This window comes from Acanthochromis polyacanthus, chromosome 21, assembly GCF_021347895.1.
Source record: "Acanthochromis polyacanthus isolate Apoly-LR-REF ecotype Palm Island chromosome 21, KAUST_Apoly_ChrSc, whole genome shotgun sequence".
In the NCBI taxonomy this organism is placed as follows: domain Eukaryota; kingdom Metazoa; phylum Chordata; class Actinopteri; family Pomacentridae; genus Acanthochromis; species Acanthochromis polyacanthus.
Genome location: NC_067133.1, coordinates 21,604,908 through 21,627,983, shown reverse-complemented (window position 1 = coordinate 21,627,983; position 23,076 = coordinate 21,604,908). Strand labels below are relative to the sequence as shown.

Here is a 23,076-nt window from a genome sequence, read left to right as displayed (position 1 = left end):
CCTGGCAATATATTGCCCTACTGAGAAAGTGTAAATGGATAAGACAAAAGACAGAACATACACATTCCAGTTTTGTTCCAAGTTTAATAACTGAAACAGATAATGAAGCTCTTCTCTTCCTTTTCGTTTCAGCTGTGTCCCTGAATGTCCTTGGGTGGCCTTAACTGCTCCATGATCATAACAATAGTGTGGCCAATGCACCTTCATTTTTCTTTCTGAAATCCATCGGTTCCCTCTAGCCAAGGCTCTGCAGCAGACCAAAGGATATGCATGTTTGTTTTCAATTATTGAGCAGCTAAACAAACAGGGGCTGTGTATTTTATGTGGCATTACTTTGTGACAGGTACGGGCCCTTGTGTATTATTTGAAGGTATAGTTAAATTTTTTATTTTTTTTTATACATACATACATACGCAATCAGTGACCACAACACCCTGACGTGTATGTGTATTGTGACTAAAGTCTCACTTGACAGCATACTGATTGAATAGAGTACAAGGTTTACTGCACTGCAGAGGCAAGACATACCACAAACCACGCTGGTCGAGACCAGCCACAGTTGCCATGGAGAAGATTAACACTGATGGATTGAGAGCCAGGCTGTGGTCGCATAGTGACCATATATGTGCAATGTTTTACCCTCTATAAATTGCACACAATCACCTCCTCCATCCCTAAACCCCCAAACTACAGAACAAAAAGTCATGACGGGCAGGCAGCAAGCCTTGAGCCATTATTGAGGGCAATTTTTCACACATTATAAGATCATGGGAGCCCAATTGCATGCAGTGTTGTTAAATGGGCTTTTTTGTTGCACAGAACATTCAGAGTGTTCAATTAGGAGAGAACACATCATCCTCACATATTATAGGACCTGATACTGTATTGAGTCTTATCTTTAAAATGCCATATGAAACCCAAATCTCACATTCATCATACAGTTTCTAAACAACAAAGATGAGCCAATTGATCATCACCATCATTATACCAAAAATTCCACGAGAATGAAAGTATAATACGTCCATAAAACATTTCCAGTACCAAGACAGCGAGGGACATATGACTGTACTGAAAACAATTATTTAAAAAAAAAAAAAAGACACTGTAAAGAACAGTAAACAAAAACTCAAAATTCAACGAGTTGCTAAAAAAATAGATATTCCCTGCCCTCAACCAGACTTAAAAATGAAACAATCAACACAGTAAATAATGGAACATGAGAACGCTCAGGTCCAAATCTTTTTAGTTTCCATGGCAGCGCTGCCCCAGCAACTGGCAAAGGCAGCGCATCTCTAAGCTCTCCCATGTTTTCTTTACTCTTAAAAAATAGATGTATACTAGATTCATACAGTATTTCATAACTAAATTCACAAATAATAAAAACATAACCATACCTTTAAAAATGTTCTTGCAAAGTTCATAATACACTGATTTATATATATATTTTTTGCGTTCAGTCCTATATGCATATGACAACATACTGTCCTCCATCATGACTAAGTTAAATGCTTGGTCAGTTGAAATGAGAGCACCATGGGAGAAAAAGGAAGGTGTGTGGGAGGTGAAGGGGGTCAGAATACTGTAAGAAAAATCCAGATGTGCCCAATCAACATGACAGTCAGTCATGTTTAGACTCTGCCCCTGCAGCAGGAAGGGGAAGGGAGAGAAAGTGAGGGATGTGGGGCCTCTTCCCTCTACAAGCCTGGAACTGAAAGCACCAAACTCTTTGTCCTTCTCTCCTCTTCATTCAGTTTTGTCAAGTAGATGCCAAGAAGTAGCTCAGTGCTTGTTTGTTTTCTTTTCTTTTAAAAGGCTGCATGATTTTACATGCCTTTTTATTTTTGCCCTCCAGAGCTGGAGGAGCAGACTGGTAGTCAAAAAGTTTCAGGTAGGTTTGTGTGTTTGCATTTCATCCTGTCCCCAGTCCCTTGACTCTCTTGTTAGAAGCAGTGGTTCTTTATGGTCAGTGGTCACAAAGACTACTCATATTCAAGAAACTGTTTATGGTAGAATAAAAGATACCTGAAGGGAGAAAGAAAAACTAAATTAAGATTGCATAAAGTTTGACATTTTAAAGAACTTGTAATTTTTTGTTTCCACTCTTACCCTTCACTATCGAGTACATCCTTAATGCTGGCCTTGGTGATAATGGCATCATCACATTTAAACCACTGGTCTTTGTGCTGGCGGATGAAGCTGGTGTAGTGGCCACTCTCTAATGTGCCTTGGTGGTTAACCACTGCAAACAAGGAATACCTGGAAATAAAGTAAATAAAGAAGTGTGATGTTTCTTTAAGTTTGTCCTTTGTTGTGTGACTTTGACATCAGTATCTCACAAAGCCTTATTATCCTTCCCGTACACAAGGGCTTGATGGTGTTCAATGTTGCTCTTTAAGGTAATTTTTTACACTGCAGAGCCCAAAAAAAAAAAAAAAAAAAGAATTTTGAAATTTTGAATAGCATCTTCTGTCCTTACCACAAGACAACCTGTCGGTGTGATTAAGATAGTAAATTCTTGGTAAATGTCCTGGAGAATGAAAGCTATTGTCATTGTCATGGATGAAGAAAAATAAGCAGCTTTTAATAGGCTTCAAACTGATTTAATTGGGGGAAGTCACAGCTGGATGTTTTCGGTCATTAGCATCTGCTGCTGTGCTAGAGTTGAAATTTCTCTGATCATATCAATGCTGCTGTACAACTACTGAGAATAGAGTGTTAATAAATCAGGTTGCTGTAACAGACATAACCCAATCTACTACTCACTTATTGTCGTTGTTTAATACATCAACCGACTGTTGATACTGCCCGTTCATTCTGCTCTCTTTACTGAAAAGAGAAAAAAAAAAACATTTTCAATATTATATGCATGCGTAAACAGGCGACACTGGCCCAAAAATCCACTAGGTGGCAGAATAATACCATCTATGAAAGAAGATCACTTCTGTGCTTGTACCACTAATGATCTTTCTGTCTATGAACAGAGCTGAATGGATGCAACACTGAAGGGTGGGGCATGCCTGCTACTGCATGCTCTACTAACACGGATGTATATTTATTGGGAGCCTTTAATAAAACAGCTTTTGTATAATTGCATATATGTGCAGCTTATAGGTGTATTTGTAAAAATGAAAATGCAATCAATTAAGGAGCAGCTTTTGGATACGAGAAAATTCTGTTTTCCTACATTGACTCCGGCAATACAGTATGCACAGCAATACATGGGAAGTTAGAGTAACACTCTGTTCTACAGTAAAAAAACAAACATAAAAAATACTGACATCTGCGGTAATCTCACCTGGATGCCATGAAGGGTGTCATGTCCAACTCTAGAGGGAAGGAAACATAAGTAGTAATCTTCCTCCGCAGTTTAGCGGAGTGCTCAAATCGCTGAAGAGGGCAAGAGAGTGACGAGGAGACAGGAGAGGGGGGAAGGGGCAGAAAAACAGCAAGAAAATGAGAAGGATGGGGGGATGGGAGAGATGGGAGAAGAAACACATTAGGAATATCAGGCATCATCATTACAATGTGCAAAAAACCCAACACATCTATTGAAAAGTGGAAATACATGTTTTCCACCCTGGCTGTCACACTTTTACACATTCATAACAAGATAACAACAGACTTGGATTTATCTAAGACAATGTTTGTGCAGCCTTGTCCTATGAATATCATAAATACATTATAGGTCTCTAGTACCTTCTGATAAATAAAAAATGGACAGTGGAGGACTTTATGAGTCATTAAAATCATAGATGTCCTGGGACACTGCATGAAAGTCCTACACGGTCATACGTAACAACTAAAATGAGAGATGTGAGATCTCTGGACAATAAGATGGACAAGTCAACAGCCTCGGTGAGGAAACAAGAAGACTTCTGTGAGTGTAGTGTTATGTGTTTCAACATGAATTTGGTTACAGTGAAATCGTATTCCATCATGACTATCAATGGCTTCAGGACGGTTTGGGTGGAAAGGAATAAATTCCTAGGGTGGCAAAGAAAAATATGAAATACTTGCCACCTTCTTTAACAATAAATGGTCCCACTTTGGTAACATGACATTGAAAGAACATTTCTGCACACCAGACACTGAGTGTTAGCAATGAGGCTACATCTATACAACACACCCAGGAAGTTTTGGATGCTATTTAAATCACAGGACTGTGGGCTCCGCATTACTTCATGATTTCCAGAGACTTAAATCACACGAAACTGGGCAAAACTGTCCAACTCGATATGCAGGATTCTGTACCAGCTGCGGCTATGTGGTTATAAACTTCCTCATCTTTCTGCTGAAGTTATATAATTTTACAATTTCCACAACCTTGAGCAACTGTTGCAAAGCAATTTCCCTGCAGGGATGAAAAAGCTTTTCTGATTTTGAACACCACCACACGAAAACAATACACCACGTAGCTGAGCCACTGCAAAATCTGAGCTTTGTATGAAATATTTTCTCAATAAAAGCTAAATTTAAGCCACATGACAGAGCCATATTTACAAGGTTTTGACAAAATTAGACATGTGAATGCTGTGAAACTCAATGTTCCCCTAAATAGTCAAATTGTTAGTCAGTGACAGATAAGATATTGACAGAAAATTTGCAGCACATTGTCACTGACTGACTCACTTTGAGATGGAAACATGCTACGATGGGGAGCTTCTTCATTGTCAGCTGTTTGGTGGACTCCTGGTAACTATGGCAACCGCCACACTTGATTTTGGCACTGCTTCCTAGATGCTCAGGCCGCGTAAACCTGCAGAGTGAGTGATGGAATAAAAGAGAAAAGATATGTAAGAGTGATGAACACATGCAAATGCACAGGGCTGCAAACTAGGAGAAAGAGAAAGAAAGCTGTGATGGATTCTATATGGTACATTTCAGGCTTTGTACTTGGAGTATGCACTAAGTTAATCTGAAGGTGTGTATAATAAGCCAGCCAGCAGGGTTTTGGTGCAGTCTGACTGTATGTCAGTTCACCCAACACAAGCCCTGCTAGTATTGCCAACGCCTCAATCGCCATGGCAACAGTACCAACCAGTTCTGTACCTTTAAGACACTTGCTGCAGCAACTAGGGGTGTGCAAGGAGCTGCAGTAAAAAAAAAAAAAAAAAAAAAAATCAGCAGGAAAGGAGGTGAGAAAAAGAGAGCGGGAAGATGAGACAAATGGGAGAGGTAGAGAGTGAGGGCACAGGAGAAAAAGGAATTAGATGGAGAGGAGAGAGAATGAAATAAGATAAGGAGGGGGAAAGAAATTGCAAGAATGAAGAGGCAGAGGAGGAAATATGAGAGGTCACACCTGCTCTGTCAACCTGGTGATGGGAGAAGATGAGATCTAGGGATAACAGAATTCTTGCGCCTGAGCAGACACCATATGTGACCCCTCGTACAAGTGAAGGGATGAATTAAATTAGTTTGACTACTCCTGAAAGAAAATAGAGTGGTAACACCTCACTTTCTTTTAAAATGTTAGGAACACGATTTATTTCTATCCAATAAGGTTTAAATACTATCAGCTGTACTGTCCATCAACTTAAAGGAAGTCAACATGCAGTAGCTCAATACACCAGCTGCATCTGAATACTGGGTTTTTCGCAAGACGCACATTTGATTGAGCATTACAAAATATTCCCTAACCTACATGACCGAGAAACTGTTTTGATAGCTCTAACAGATATACAGGAATAAAGCAAAAGTGGAAAAATAAGATAACCTGTCTTGTGCCAGCTAAGTCTGAAGGTGTACCTGCGCAGGCAATCTGTGAGTGTGGTGGATCCTGACAAGTGGCTCTCTCCATTGACTGTGCTGCCATCCCCTCCAGGGCTAAGGGGCCAGAAAGGCGTGGATGAGCCAGGCAAGTCCAGACTGATGTCCCAGAATGGATCTATCGTCGTGGAAACCCCACTAGAGAAAAAAATAGAGTCCAATGAGTATATAACAATAATAAGTAATGTGAAATCCTGACAGACAGACGATGACACTGACGGTAGTACATAAGCTTAAATTCACATAGCTTCTGCAGATTCTGATCATGTTTTGGTTTAAGCCTGCTGGGAGATCGAACGAGTGTATGCGCACACTGTCGTTCCAGGTCAATTTGCAATTCAGTGAAGTATTACATCAGACAAAATTGGCTTTGCATAAAGAATTTTTATTATTCCAGCCCAATGACCATGATGGACTTAGCCTGGGCAAAACGGAGGCCTCCAGTGGAGAATGACACGAGTTTGCATAAAGATATACACACAAAGATGGGCTTCTGCACATTATCACTGTTGATTAGATGACTCATGGTTTTGTAATACCCAGAGGTACCAGTGGGTGGCTAAGAAGACAAATAGGCATTTACAGTGATGTGAGAGCAACCTTGCCGTAATATGGCACCATTATGGAACCATTTCTGCTAGAAAGCCTCAGCTGCTGTATTGTTGCTTAAGGCCTACCCATTGACAATCTGTTGTCAACAATATTTCTAATTATTATAAAGGGGTTCAATTCATTGTCAGAATGATACACTAAACAGCATCACTAGTTCTCCATCAGCAGTGTCTCTTTATCCCGTGGATGCAGGTAACATTGCAGTGATGTAGGTTTGGCTTGCCTGCTAGTCAGTGGAAGGTGCTTTGCAGTTCAGTGCAGTGTGCTAGTGCTAATGTGACAGGACAGCTCTAGGGGGCAGACAGGCAACACTTGGATTGTGTTGCTGTCTAGACAAGCCCCATTAAAACAGCTCTGCGGGGATTGGGCCTTTGAATAAGAGCAGTGGTGAAGATACAACCAGCGGTTCTCCCACTATAAGATGATGGGCGGCATCCACTTCAGTCAGCCCAATGGTGAGAGGTGAGTATTGGAGGACAACAGCGAGAAATGGATGAATAAGTAAATGCGGCAAGACAGAAAGGAGGCATATAAGTGATCATGTGATGCTCCATCAAGATGAATGGGCAGCAAACATCTAAGGTGGGATTTTGTTTCAGCAAATTGTCCTTTGCATTTTTATCCTTTTTTTTTTTAAAACAGCACAAACACATTTAGACAAACACGCAAACTTACTGGCAAACTTGACAGGTAACGTCCGATTGCAGGCCCCCAGTGAAGATTTGGTCAATGATGCAGTTACAGTGATTTGGATTGTTGGCCTTCTTCCCATTGTCGTCTCCTGCGGGACACAGAACAGAAAGTAAAAATAAACAACACCTCCTTGGTAATTTCTCACTTTACTTTGCAGCAGCATCTCTCTGCTGCTTCACAACTATGCATTCTCTCTAGCCAATCAGAGCAAGCATTACTGCTGGGTCTGGGGGTGACTCAGACTGCTATTACACTGCAGTAGGGCCAATTGACATTCTTCACACTGCTTGCTTGCTGTCCCCTTGGTACACACCATTGTTAGTCTCCTTCAGTGTGTTTCCAGAGAAATAAGGCAGTATGCTCCATGGGTAGATCTAATACATAACTCCAGATGCTGGATCACGGGCAGAAGGTGGCCACTCATTCTCAGCTGACACTGTTCTTATTCCCATTCAGTGAAACTGCTGTCTTAGACCACCAGAAAATATTTCTGAATGTCCATGTAAGAAATGACTTAGATAAGCCTAATGTGTTTAAGGACAGCATAGTACAATGTTTGAACATTAAGTCTTTGCTATTGTCCATAGGGATTCAAGTAAAGCTTACTGATGGTGTCTCCTTTGCAGTGCCTATGTAGTACATCCAGTGCTGCGATGAGGAACTCGTGGGCATCTTGCTGCTCGTAGCCTGCTAGATGACGTGCATGAGTCCACACCAAGTGCAGCAGCCGGAAGGGAATGTGGGGCGAACGGTGGCCCGAGTAGAACTGAAACCAAGGTGGAAAGATAGGACAGGAGGTGGGGGTGAAACAAGGAGGTGGTTAACTTATTTTTCCAAGTCTTGCTTAGTGTGTTATTATAATACCTTTCTGTCAATTCCATTGCTACATTACTCACAGTCATCTGTAATTTACCATTGAACACAAATGTTCTATTAGTGGAGGTGATCCAACTCTTTTGATCACTTCTCTTGGTCTCGTCAGACATGAATGAGCTCCAACATGTCACCAAACAGCAGCAGCTATAATGACAGTTCATCCACAGAGTGGGGAAGTGTGAGGTGCAAGACAGAGAAGTCAAAGTGGATGGCTGGAAAAGGGGAGGGCTTGGAACAAAAACATCCCTGTTAAGTGTTGCAGAGTCTCTGTGTTGCCATGGGAATTTGAGTGAGTAACAATCCAGTTCAGGGTCAAAAGATGCAGGTAAGAAAGCAACAGAGCTGAGGAGAACTGAGAGCTGACAGAGTGTAAACAGCACAATAAAGTTGCAACGAGAGCTCATTTATGCCGGAGAGTGCTTTCATTTCTCGTCATGCAGATGTAGCGCACACCTCGTTCTATTCTCCACAGCTCTCTCTGAAGTGTGATTAAGCTGTGAGAGAGAAAAAATATGCCACGCCACTGTCTCTTTTTGAATTTTACAGACTCTTCCCATTTTCAACAGTTTGAAGGTGGCTAACAAACAAAAGACCCTACAAGAGGACGAGGAAGTGAGTTTTACATAAGCAACTCTGCATATGTTAGGAATTAATATATTAATAATGAACCTAAATTTTCTGTCCCAGACAGAAACAGAGTCATTCAACATCTGCCTCTCCGGGTGACAGAGGTGAGCACTTACCTTCTTCATGCGTTCTATAGCTGAACAGACAGAGCTCTTCATGTCTGTGTGTGTTGTGGGGGGTAGGGAGGGGTAATGAATCAACTTATTATACATTATAACACCACTTGCCATCTGTGTCTATATATACTAGTAAGTGAGAGGGTGTAAGAAGAAAGTGAGGCAGTGTGGGAGCAGAACAGGCAGCCATTATGCAACACTTTCAGTTGATGAGTTTGTGAAACATACAAACTCAAACTTTTTGCAGCAAAGAACTGGGAAAGGCAAAAATGGCTGTGTAACATAATCTGCACAGACAGCATTAATGTAATTACTGTATTCTACTTATTACCTTGCATATGGCTCAGTACATTCCTTTCAGGCAGCATTTTTTCCCCTCCAATCTGTCTTACGTTTTAGACTCAACAAAAGAGCGCAACAATGACTCAGCCTTCTCCGGTGGATTACATTCCAAGAAAACATTCTGTATTGCGTAGTTGTGGGGAAAAAAAACTCTCAAATTATGGCTGTTTTAACCAAAACCACAGGTTTTTCTTTTCTTTGTGGCATTTAACAAACCTATGTACTAAGTTCACACACACAAATAATGCATACCTCCTGAAAGAGCTGCGACATCTCACAAACCAGACAGGAGTTTGATTGCATCTCGCACTTGTGTCTGTCAGACAGAAAGAAGTCTCGCAGCAGTGGTGTGTGTGTTAGGGCCTGAACAATACAGTTCATGAAACATGTGTTGCCCAGGTTTATTAACCCTCGTAAACCTGCAGGACAAGAAAAAGACAAAAATGAGAATAACATGGCAACGATATGGCAATAAGCTGATCATTCTCTTTTTATTTGGACCAAGTCTTAACTGTGGTGAACTTACTTCTTAGAAACCGCCAGAAATAGTGAGCATAACTGTATAGGTAACCACAAGAACCATGCAAATTGTTTCGATATTTTAATGCCAAATGTGAAACACTACCTTGTCATAGATTGTCAATGGTGAGAACTTGCTGCTGCTCTTTGTGTGATGTGATAGAAGACAGAATATTTTTCATTTTTAAAATTTCCAGACTTTTTCTGAATTTTATACACCCAACTATTGATTAGAAAAATAATTGCCAGCTTTAATAATTTTCTAAATATTTGGTAGTTGCAGCCCTATACAGTATGTAATCACAGACACAGAAGATTCAGAAAGTATTCATAATCTTTCCCTTTTTGCACACTTCTGTAGTTGATTTAATCTTACAGCTGTAAAATTGCCATTTTTGATTAATCTACGCTTACTAATCCATAATGAGAAAGTTATGAAAGGTTTTAATCTACCATTTTCAAATATGTAATCTCATATTTACTAAAGATTCAGATCTCTAATTCACTACATTGTGAAGCCCCTTTACCGGCAATTGCAGTTTGGGTAAGTATTCAGTAGCATGCACACCTGGATTTGAATTTATCTTATTCTTACTGCCAGATACGCTATTGCATGGGAACCATCTGTGAACTGCCATTTTTAGATCTTTTCGCTGCTGTGAGTTTTAAGTCTGGGCTTTGGTGCAACGACTCAAAGACGGTAAGGGATTTATTCCAAAGCCAGTCTAGCATTGTCTTGGCTTCAGGCTTTGGGTCATGGTCATGCTGAAAAGGTGAACTGTCACTCTAGTGCATTTTTAATGTCCCTGCCACTGAGAAATACCCACATAGCCTGATGCTTCCACCATCACGTACCAGGAATGGTATTAGCCAGGAGATGAGCAGTGCCTGTTGTGTGCCACACATAGTTAATAAAGTCTTTTCCAACGTGTTCTCAATTATACCAAAAAAATGCTTTACCCCATGCCATTAGAATGCTTTAAATGATGCTTGGCAGAGTCCAAGTGGGATGTTATATGTCTTTTGATCAACAGTGGCATCCGTCTAGCAACTCGACCATAGAAGCCCGTTTTCTGGAATGCTGTAAAGATAGCTGTCTCACCATAGGACTTTTGAAGCTGTCAATTATTGAACCACAGGGCTACAGGGAACACTTGAAGTTTTCAAAATGGTTTTATAGCCTTGCACTGATCTATGACTCACCACAGTTTTATCACATCCTACAGAGAGTTCTATGGGCTTGGTTTGAGATTCAGCTGGAACTGTTTTGTTGTCATCATGTTTTACTTACAATAATGTTGAAAATAGGGAGATTAATTCATTTAAAATTAAATCTAGTCTATAGTCTGTAGCACATCCATCTAAATACACAAGGTAATTAGTAAACATAAAAGCCACTGACACTGTATTACATGGCTAGAAAGTTGGATCAGGTCTGCCAGAAAAACTGTGTGTATCCTGGAAAAGACCCCAAAACTGTGAATGAATTCATTTAGTGTGAGACAGAAAAACTCTTCTTTGATAGCCAGTAGAACAGGTGAGACACAGCAAGGTCTTGGTTCTACTCCAATTGAGCAAGGTTTGTTTATGGAAGAGAGTGCTCAGTAAGAGCTTAAACACTTTAGACTAGTCCTGGCGTACACACATGCATAAAGACACTGGCCATTCAGGGAGGCCAAAGAAGCTGTTTGAAAATATAAGGGAGTGAAGGATACCAGAAGAAAAGGTGCAGAGAGAATAGTGAATTCAGTACATGGACAAAATTAGAGACACAACAAAGAGAGACAGAAAAAAACAAAGCAACAGATAACTGAAAAAAAAGCAGAACAGAGGGAAAGCAAGTTCTGGGGAGACAAATTCAGGAATGCTATGTTGTGCATCTGTCAGAGAGGGAACATTGTGTTCTGCCTCTCCCAGTGTACTGCCTGTGGGGCTGCCCAGCCTTGTTGACCTTGGGTATCACTCTTAAATGCATGAGTGACCCTAAGTACATTTGCTCCATAGGCACATGTACAGATACAGAGCAATAGAAAATCCTCACAGCACTCTCATACACATGCACAACTGTAAGGATGAAAAGCTGTGATTTTTAAGATGTGCAGGCTCAACAGTGCAGTCTATTGCCCACCTATGGTACAGTTTGTAGTGATTTTCCTTCGCTTCGGATTGTGTCGCAATAATTCTAGTTCCCTCTTGGTCGGCTCCCATGTTGTGTATTTCTCCCCTATGCCTGTGGATACAAAGAAACATATATGTGACGGCACACAGATATCAGACAGATTAATTTCAATGGCTGCATTAATTTCTCAGACAGAAAACAGGATGCTATACCTTGCAATTTCCAGGCTTTCCTCTGTTCCTCTTTGGCAATCTGCTCCATGTCTTTGTCATATATGTAGTCTTGACACACAAAACAATATATTCCACCGTATAATAAGTCTATTGCTGGAAGCAGGAAGGAAGGAGAGAGATGGAGAGAGATTGCACTGTAATTACAAATAGATTTTGCCTACACAGTAATACACATTGGGTTTTATTTTTCTGTTCAACCTCACTGGCGGAAACAGCATTAAGATAAAAGCTTTCTCCTCCCTACACTTTTCGATCACTGCAATATGTTACCATCTCATTGCTTTGTACAGAACAGTTAGGGGAGATGTGAGGGGAGCACTGATAGGTATATTTGTCTCCCACCCCCACCTGTGCTTCCTACTAACGCACCACTTTCTTCCATTCTCAAACTCCACAGCAACAATACCTCAGCTCTGTTGCCGTGACAACCTATTTTTAGCTTAACAGGACATTTTTATGTTTTTGGTGCTACCCACACTGAGAAAGTGAGCTAACACGTATAAAATCTGACTGGTGTATGTTGTGTTGTGCCATGTTTTTTTTGTTGTTTTTTTGCATTTGCATGTATATGTTACCTAGTGATTGCATGTAAATGAAACAGGAAAATATACAAATATATAATGCATGAGATTAGTAAAAAAAAATAAAATTGATGAACATGATAGTCTTTCTATCTCATCATTCTCATCATTGGTTAAGCATAGCTACATTTAGTAACTGTGCTCTCCTTACCACCCAGTTAAGAAAGAAAAATAAGAGCAACACGTGGCAATGAGCAAATAAGATGTACAGTACTGCACAAAACATGAAAAGGAATTCATCAATCTAGTTAAGCTGAGTTAAGGACAAGAGACCGACAGGATGAGGAAAGAGGACTAAAGAAGGAGGTATATTCAAGAAAGTGATGTGGAGGAAGATATGAAAAGAGTCCTGAGAGTCAAGCGGTTATGAATATGAGGTAAAGAAGATGTAAAATTAGCCCTGAGTAGGGAGCTTGCTTTCTAGCAGTCTAGCAGGCAGGGGAGTTTGGATTAATTTGATTAAAGGTAGAGATGAACATAGTACCAATGTCAGAGAGGCTCTTGTGGAAATCTCAAAACTAATTAACACTGTAGCCCTGCACTTGGGAGGGTATGTGTGTGTAACCAAACTGTTGAAATGCATTAAATCAATTAAAGCCACTAAGACAACTACGAAGTCACTTTATTGTCTCCATTGTGTCTATATTTAGCTGTTCTCATTGGGGTAATATCAAAATCTTGCTCATTAGTTGCATTTGCATAATCAGCATATGTATTGGTTTCCGGTAGCTGTAGATTACAGAAGCCTATGACTCCTACCATCTTGCTGCTGGATGAAGGGGATAGTAGTCTCTTAAATCCATGACATCTGACTCACTCCTGCTATAATAGCAATGTTTCACCACTAAAACAAATGTTTCTGTTCACTAATGCAAGCAAATACATTTTTTCTCAGCTTTCTAGTAAAACAGTAATTAAAAAAAAAGAAAAAGGATTACAACAAAATTATATTGTAGCATTGAAGATATCGTTTCAATTAAAGAGTTGTCACATACTGGTAGATTAACCATGACAGAAACACTAAGAAGGGCTGGCCTGAATGGCAATTTTTGGGCTCCGGATATTGTCCCGATTATTGATGAATATCCGGTTCAGTTCGCAATGTCCGTCTGACGGGGGTACAGATGAACTGATAAGTCAAATAACAGTGACCATGCAACATTGTCTGACGAGGGGGGCAATCCGAATATTCGGACCTGAAAATAAATATTCGGACACCACCGTCACGACCGAACATTCAAGTCCAGCCCTAGACATATTTTGGTGGTCTAAAATATATGTTAAGCTATATATGTATATACACACGTGGACAAAATTGTTGGTACCCCTCAGTTAAAGAAGGAAAAACCCACAATTCTCACTGAAATCACTTGAAACTCACAAAAGTAACAATAAATAAAAATTTATTGAAAATTAAATAATCAAAAACAGCCATCACTTTTGAATTGTTGATTAACATAATTATTTAAAAAAACAAACTAATGAAACAGGCCTGGACAAAAATGATGGTACCTCTATAAAAGATTGAAAACTATTTGACCAGAGTGACATGATTAACTCAGGTGTGTCATTTAATTGACATCACAGGTGTTTCCAAACTCATAATCAGTCAGTCTGCCTATTTAAAGGGAGACAAGTAGTCACCCTGCTGTTTGGTGAAAAGGTGTGTACCACACTGAACATGGACAACAGAAAGCGAAGGAGAGAATTGTCCCAGGACATCCGAAAAAAAAATGATAGACAAACATCTTAAAGGTAAAGGCTATAAGACCATCTCTAAACAGCTTGAAGTTCCTGTGACAACAGTGGCTCATATTATTCAGAAGTTCAAGACCCACGGGACAGTAGCCAACCTCCCTGGACGTGGCCGCAAGAGGAAAATTGATGACAAATTGAAGAGACGGATCGTTGGAATTGTATCCAAAGAGCCCAGAGCAACCTCCAAAGAAATTAAAGGTGAACTCCAAGGCCAAGGTACATCAGTGTCAGATCGCACCATTCGTCGTTGTTTGAGCCAAAGTGGACTTCATGGGAGACGACCAAGGAGGACACCACTGCTGAAAAAAACTCATAAAAAAGCGAAACTGGAATTTGCAAAAATGCATGTTGACAAGCCACAAAGCTTCTGGGAGAATGTCCTTTGGACAGATGAGACCAAACTGGAGCTTTTTGGTAAGGCACATCAACTCTATGTTCGTAGACTCAAAAACCAAGCATACGAAGAAAAGAACACTGTCCCTACGGTGAAACATGGAGGAGGCTCAGTAATGTTTTGGGGCTGCTTTGCGGCATCTGGCACAGGGTGTCTTGAAAGTGTGCAAGGTACGATGAAATCTGAAGACTATCAAGGCATTCTGGAGAGAAATGTGCTGCCTAGTGTCAGAAAGCTTGGTCTCAGTCGCAGGTCATGGGTCTTCCAACAGGACAACGATCCAAAACACACAGCCAAAAACACCCAAGAATGGCTGAGAGAAAAGCGTTGGACTATTCTAAAGTGGCCTTCTATGAGCCCAGATCTGAATCCCATTGAACATATGTGGAAGGAGCTGAAACATGCCATTTGGAGAAGACACCCATCAAACCTGAGACAACTGGAGCTGTTTGCTCATGAGGAGTGGGCCAAAATACCTGTTGACAGCTGCAGAACGCTCATTGACAAATACAGAAATCGTTTAATTGCAGTGATTGCCTCAAAAGGTTGTGCAACAAAATATTAAGTTATGGGTACCATCATTTTTGTCCAGCCCTATTTCATTAGTTTGTTTTTTTAAATAATTATGTTAATCAACAATTCAAAAGTAATGGCTGTTTTTGATTATTTAATTTTCAATAAATTTTTATTTATTGTTACTTTTGTGAGTTTCAAGTGATTTCAGTGAGAATTGTGGGTTTTTCCTTCTTTAACTGAGGGGTACCAACAATTTTGTCCACGTGTGTACACACACACACACACACACACACACACACACACACACACATATATATATGTCAGGGTAGAGACTGCGATTTGGTAGAATTGGAGTTTCTACCAGTAGAGATTGCGATTGGAGTCTCTACCAGTAGAGATTGCGATCGCAATCTCTACCAGTAGAAACTCCAATCCTACCAGTAGAGATTTGTCAGGGCTAAGGTTAGACTTTTAAGGTTAGGGTAAGGGGTCAGGGCAGGGGTCAGATTTAAAGGTCAGGGTTAGTTAAGGTTAGGGTCAGGGGTCAGATTTAAAGTTCCATCTCTACTGGTAGAGACTCCAATCGCAATCTCTACAGGTAGAAACTCCAATTCTACCGAATTGCAGTCTCTACCCTGACATACATACATATATATATATATATATATATATATATACACACAGTGCCTTGTGAAAGTATTCGGCCCCCTTGAACTTTTCAACCTTTCGCCACATTTCAAGCTTCAAACATAAAGATATAAAATTTTAATTTTTTGTCAAGAATCAACAACAATTGGGACACAATCGTGAAGTGGAATGAAATTTATTGGATATTTTATACTTTTTTAACAAATAAAAAACTGAAAAGTGGGGTGTGCAATATTATTCGGCCCCTTTACTTTCAGTGCAGCAAACTCACTCCAGACGTTCAGTGAGGATCTCTGAATGATCCAATGTTGTCCTAAATGACTGATGATGATAAATAGAATCCACCTGTGTGTAATCAAGTCTCCGTATAAATGCACCTGCTCTGTGATAGTCTCAGGGTTCTGTTTAAAGTGCAGAGAGCATCATGAAGACCAAGGAACACACCAGGCAGGTCCGAGATACTGTTGTGGAGAAGTTTAAAGCCGGATTTGGATACATAAAGATTTCCCAAGCTTTAAACATCTCAAGGAGCACTTTGCAAGCAATCATATTGAAATGGAAGGAGTATCAGACCACTGCAAATCTACCCAGACCCGGCTGTCCCTCTAAACTTTCACCTCGAACAAGGAGAAGACTGATCAGAGATGCAGCCAAGAGGCCCATGATCACTCTGGATGAACTGCAGAGATCTACAGCTGAGGTGGGAGAGTATGTCCTTTGGACAACAATCAGTCGTACACTGCACAAATTTGGCCTTTATGGAAGACTGGCAAGAAGAAAGCCATTTCTCAAAGATATCCATAAAAAGTCTCGTTTGAAGTTTGCCACAAGCCACCTGGGAGACACACCAAACATGTGGAAGAAGGTGCTCTGGTCAGATGAAACCAAAATCGAACTTTTTGGCCACAATGCAAAACGATATGTTTGGCGTAAAAGCAACACTGCTCATCACCCTGAACACACCATCCCCACTGTCAAACATGGTGGTGGCAGCCTCATGGTTTGGGCCTGCTTTTCTTCAGCAGGGACAGGGAAGATGGTTAAAATTGATGGGAAGATGAATGGAGCCAAATACAGGACCATTCTGGAAGAAAACCTGTTGGAGTCTGCAAAAGACCTGAGACTGGGACGGAGATTTATCTTCCAACAGGACAATGATCCAAAACATAAAGCCAAATCTACAATGGAATGGTTCACAAATAAACGTATCCAGGTGTTAGAATGGCCAAGTCAAAGTCCAGACCTGAATCCAATCCAGAATCTGTGGGCAGAGCTGAAGACTGCTGTTCACAAACACTCTCCATCCAACCTCACTGAGCTCGAGCTGTTTTGCAAGGAAGAATGGGCAAGAATTTCAGTCTCTCGATGTGCAAAACTGACAGAGACATACCCCAAGCGACTTGCAGCTGTAATTGCAGCAAAAGGTGGCGCTACAAAGTATTAATGCAAGGGGGCCGAATAATATTGCACGCCCCACTTTTCAGGTTTTTATTTGTTAAAAAAGTTTAAAATATCCAATAAATTTCGTTTCACTTCACGATTGTGTCCCACTTGTTGTTGATTCTTGACAAAAAATTACAATTTTATATCTTTATGTTTGAAGCCTGAAATGTGGCGAAAGGTTGAAAAGTTCAAGGGGGCCGAATACTTTCACAAGGCACTGTATATATAGATATATAGATAGATAGATAGATAGATAGATAGATAGATAGATATAGATATAGATACACACACACACACACACACACATTTATAAGCTTGAACTATTAATTATTTTTCCAATCAACAACTTTTTTTCCAACAAGTTTTGCCACACATTAGCTTTTGTACACTTGCACTAGTCTCACTTAACCATTTCTTCAGTGCAGAACAGTTTGGCTGCACTTCACTATATTTTACTATAGGAGGAAAAAATGCACTGGCTTGTTTGTATTTTTTTTTTTTTTACACCAATTACAGTCATCTCGAGTGGAGCTTCAGTGTAGTGACAAGTAGAATTGTGACGGAATACAACAGGAATGCCTTACTGCACTATGTGCCACTGCAAAAAGAATTTTAGTGTGGTAGGTTGCTAGCTTGGAGGTTGTTGTCATTTCCCATAGCCAAGTGGAATTTGAAAACAGCAATATGCAGATAGTGAAAGGAGAATGCCAACTTACAGGACGAGACAATGGGAGGCCTACACCTGCATCCTACAGTTGATGAGTCAGACTAGTAGCATTGAGTTATTTTTACTTTCATATTTAGCAAAGTAACAACAAAACAACAAAATATATATTAAATCTAAAAACAATACATATTATAGCTAAATAATATAAATTTAAGGACAAATTTGCATATAAAATAGCCAACAATTAAACTATCCTATTACAGAAATGGCTGAAGGACACACAAGCAACTGCTGACATCTGAACTAACACTACCACTGCTACTTATGAGCCTGATTGCTAATGCAGACATCTGTGGGATTCAGATTTCTGTATGACACACATCACCCCTTTGTTTCTTTGTCCAAACTGCTTTTGGACCATAAAACTGTATGTTTTGGCAGCCAAACTTGCACCGTCAAGCACCTGTAAAGTGTTATGGGATGATAATGGTTTGTTGAATTTAAGTGGTCACCTGGATATCTTGCTTGGTTGCTTATCCAGCTTTATAAATCCAACACATTTCCAAATCAGCTTGTCTTCTCTGCAGTTTTCTGATCTTTTTAAGACATATACAATCTGCATACTTGTATAGGTCACTCTTCCAATGACACGTGCAATTGTACATGTGTGTTTATGCATGTCATTGATTGTGCTAATAAAAGCTGCCAAATCAAATACATTTACTGTTTACTACTCATTTGTTTCAATATCTCTATTGCGAATTTTAGATATAGTAGAAAAATTAATAAAAATAGCAATATATATTTATTTATAACGATGAGTGAGTGAGTGAGTGCTTGAGTGAATGAGTGGCTTACCTAGGTTGTGTCTCTTGTTTTTTGCGTGTTCGTGGATGTGTTTCTTCGTAAAACAGCCGAAAAAGACACAGTAGAGACAAGAGTGGAGTCTGTTCAGGTGAGCGCCACACATGTGACACATACACGACTTGGCCTGCAGAGTATAGTCAAAGGAGGACGGGGGGGGGGGGGGGGGGGGGGGTGTTATGGGAAGACAGAAGAGAAAAGGAATTGACAACAAGAAAAGTCAGTGTTGTGAGAAAATACACTGAAGCAGGACAGAGACCTGAGCTGTAATGTAAAGTGACATTAGCATAGAAAGTGGAATTCCCTGCCAGCTGAATTAGATTTCCATCTCCTAGTCACTCATAATAAATACTTCAGAGGACATGGTGCTTGAACTGACCTGATATGAAGGACAAACTACAGATTGCTGGGTTTGTTGACGAATCAAATGCAGATAACTAACAACACACATTCACACTAAATCCTTCACTCTCTACCACATGCAGGCCAGGATGGGATTTAATGCTCGGCAGATACACTGGAGAATATAAGTGGAATTTGTCTGAAGCACACAGTAACAGCAGTTAGAGTGCACGTGTGATTAGTTTGACCACAGCGCCCAAAGGTTACCAGAGAAATTGTGCATTAGAGTGCCTGACATCACTGGCAAACATGCAAAAAGCAGGTGACCAATTCAGTCTGAATTCACAGATGGGGGTTGCAGCACCATTTTCAATTTGGCTTTGGAGGATAGTGGTTGGAGATCATGATAAAAAAACTTTATGTGCAAAATTACAGGCATCTACTCCCAGTAGTTTTTGAGTTATGGCATTTTCAAATTTTAATAATTTAGGCCAAAATGCCCTCCTCCCAATCCTCGCCTGGAATTTTTAGGTTTTAAAATGCTTATATCTCTGCTTCTGGGTATCACAGAGACTTGATTTTTTTCTCCAAGCTCTCTACATGTTGGTGATGTCCTAGAAACAACACACACACTCGGGAGAAGTCTCTACACAGCAGGGGGGCTTGCCCAAAATGTATAAATTATTTGTAAAAACCACTCGCGAGTAGGGTTAAGGGTGTTAAAAATACTAGAAATCTTACAGATTAATGTCTTAGCACCATTTAGTATTGCTCTAGACCAGACTGGCTTGTAACTTATACAGGGGGAGCCCTCTAGGCACATTGTTTTTGAGAGATATGGACTGCTGAACATTGCCCCCCCTGAAAAGTGCCTAATTTTCAAGGACCCTGAAGTCAATGTAGCACAGGTGGTAGAGATCTGCAAATTTGCACAGAAACTCATCTATCCTCTTACTATAGCCATGCAAAGTCCCAACTTCTAGCCATCACTGCATCATGCTCAATTTTACCCTCAAACTATGCCATTTTTGCTAGTCACGAATCTGAACATTACCTGTTATGCAGATATAGTGTGCATATTTATGCTGGTGTGTACAACTGGAGTTGGAAAAATAACTTCCACATTTTTTTAGATAACTTGCAAGGGCTGAATTGTGCTCACTGAACTTCTGAATTTAATAGCATAAACATACCTACTTTCATTCAAGAAATTACAGAACAAATCATTTCATCTTGAAAATTTCCTGGACATACCTTATCTTGAGGAACAAAACTCTTTCAAGCCCTATGTCACTACATAGGCAAGTATAATTATCATAGGCGTCAGTTTAGGGGGGGGACGGTGGGGACGTGTCCCCCCCACTTTTTGTCAGGGGTCATTTTGTCTCCAACACATTCAAATTCTTCACATGTAAGCCGTTGTAAACCCAGTTATTTTCAGTAGTATAGAAAATTCCGATGCTCCTGAACGCACCATCCGCACTCGGCCGAGAGTTGCACAGACACACACCTTCGTGAGGTTAAAAAAAAAAAAAAAAAAAAAAACCGTGCAGATGGTAAATTTGCGCCAGTGCCAAGTGGAAGCTCCGACCAGAGGCGTACAGGGGCAAAATTTCGGCCCGGGAGAATTAGTAGTATAGTGGCCCACAGACCCCTCCACCTGCATGTAACGATAGCTCAACAGTTTGAGCCTCCGCCTTTGGTGCGGTTGTTGTGAGTTCGAGCCCAGCTTGTGGCATTTTGCCGCCGTTCTTCAACATTTTCTCAAAGTGCTGTGGTCTCCGTCCCCCCCACTTTTAAAAACAAACTGACGCCCTTGATAATTATATTTAAAATACCTGCAATCAACTTTTTATAGAACACAGGATGAATACATGATCAATTAAAGCTGCTCCAAACCCAGAAATAACAAACCCCAAGAAGTAAATATTTTGAGAGCAATTTTAAACATTTCTTTAAAGCATACATCAATATACAACATGAAAAAACTTTTATATATAGATCACATGCCCGGGATCACATGAAAGCTATCTGGAGCAAAATATGGAAAAATGTATGACAGTGTATGATCAATACCCTTTTGTATCATTAGTGGATTGTTATGCACAAAGCCCCAAGTATTTTCCAACATAAATACCACACCAGTGGATACACATGTATTTTCATCTTGTTGTACATAGTACCCTATAGTGTAGATTCAGATTCACCAGTAGCCAGTAATGGCCTAGTTTGGGGGTAAAATTGAGCATGATGCAGTGATGGCTAGAAGTTGGGACTTTGCATGGCTATAGTAAGAGGATAGATGAGTTTCTGTGCAAATTTGCAGATCTCTACCACCTGTGCTACATTGACTTCAGGGTCCTTGAAAATTAGGCACTTTTCAGGGGGGCAATGTTCAGCAGTCCATATCTCTCAAAAATAATGTGCCTAGAGGGCTCCCCCTGTATAAGTTACAAGCCAGTCTGGTCTAGAGCAATACTAAATGGTGCTAAGACATTAATCTGTAAGATTTCTAGTATTTTTAACACCCTTAACCCTACTCACGAGTGGTTTTTACAAATAATTTATACATTTTGGGCAAGTCCCCCTGCTGTGTAGAGACTTCTCCCGAGTGTGTGTGTTGTTTCTAGGACATCACCAACATGTAGAGAGCTTGGAGAAAAAAAATCAAGTCTCTGTGATACCCAGAAGCAGAGATATAAGCATTTTAAAACCTAAAAATTCCAGGCGAGGATTGGGGGAGGCCATTTTGGCCTAAATTATTAAAATTTGAAAATGCCATAACTCAAAAATTATTGGGAGTATAAGCCTGTAATTTTGCACACAAAGCTTTTTTTTTTAATCATGGACTTCCACCACCAGCACCCACAGTATAATTGAAGATGGTGCTGCAAACACCTTCCTGAATATTTGGTGTTTTGCGATGGAATAAGCCAGGTTGCACTAGAGCACAAGTCCTCACAACACTTTACAAGAATCTTGAGAAAAGAGAACCCCAACAAGACGTGCTACTCTAGCAAGACCAGTGACCTACTCTGTATCAGAAGATCAGACAAAGCAAAAATAAAAATACCGAATAAAGTCTGGCAGACATTGTTCAAAAAAACGGGGACAAATGAAATACAGATGCTGTTTGTGAGCACAGATGCACACACCTTTTGTGATATAATTGTAAATTAATTGTGTTATAGAGGCCTCAAGAGCACAGTTAGGACTTCTTATGTAACAATAATACATTTTATTCATAGATGCCTTTCAAAACACCCATGTTCACCTTACAAAGTAAACAAAAATCCAACACATTCACATTAACAATGTAAAACTTAAAGATGCTATAAGTTTAAAAGTAGGAAATTTGGCAATTTAAAAAAAACTGAAGAAAAAAGAGGAATGGAAGTCAGAGTGAGTATGACTGTTTGAACAGGTGGGTTTGGAGATGGGATTTAAAAATGTCCAGAGTGTCAATCTTTCGGATGTTGGGTAGGAAGGAGTTTCGGGGGGGGGGGGGGGGGGGCAGTTGAAGGCTCTGGAGTCCATGTGGTCATACGGGTAAGAGAGATCGTGAGGTTGAGGGAGGAAGATCTGTGCTTGCACTAGGGAGGTTTTGTCTCTAGCCACTGTGGCTAAAGTGCTAGAATTTTGTTTAGCCACATTCAGCTACACTTTTTCAGTATCTGTACTGCGGCACGTGAAGTTGTGGACAAAAGACAGTTGAGGACATCATCTTGGACTTTGGGAAATACTGATATAATATATTTTTCACACTTTTCTGACAGTTTATAGAACAAATAATTAATCACTCAATTGAGAAAGTAATGGACAGATTCAAAAACAATGAAATGACCAATTAATTGCCAGCCAAATAGCAGCTGAAGGCCTGAATAGCAATATTACAGGAAGAAAAAAACCCGCATGGGGTTTACAAGTTGGGATGCACAAGAACCAGGGGATTGGGGATGA

General features: G+C 40.2%; 1 protein-coding gene across 2 annotated transcripts in view; it reads right to left on the bottom strand.

Annotated features, from left to right (window-relative positions):
• Positions 1–64: 64 nt before the first annotated feature.
• Positions 65–23,076, bottom strand: part of LOC110970142 (ubiquitin carboxyl-terminal hydrolase 22-like) — a 49,420-nt gene continuing 26,408 nt past the window's right edge. For both annotated transcript variants that reach the window (XM_051941296.1, XM_051941297.1), the window contains 12 exons: positions 18,769–18,901; positions 11,883–11,996; positions 11,680–11,781; positions 9,285–9,451; positions 7,678–7,837; positions 7,054–7,159; positions 5,746–5,904; positions 4,630–4,756; positions 3,296–3,387; positions 2,764–2,826; positions 2,107–2,256; positions 65–2,022 (listed from right to left, as the gene is read on the bottom strand). In XM_051941296.1, the coding sequence (XP_051797256.1) occupies positions 1,980–2,022; positions 2,107–2,256; positions 2,764–2,826; positions 3,296–3,387; positions 4,630–4,756; positions 5,746–5,904; positions 7,054–7,159; positions 7,678–7,837; positions 9,285–9,451; positions 11,680–11,781; positions 11,883–11,996; positions 18,769–18,901 (1,416 nt within the window). In that variant the 3' untranslated portion in view covers positions 65–1,979. The remainder of the gene's footprint in view (positions 2,023–2,106; positions 2,257–2,763; positions 2,827–3,295; positions 3,388–4,629; positions 4,757–5,745; positions 5,905–7,053; positions 7,160–7,677; positions 7,838–9,284; positions 9,452–11,679; positions 11,782–11,882; positions 11,997–18,768; positions 18,902–23,076) is intronic.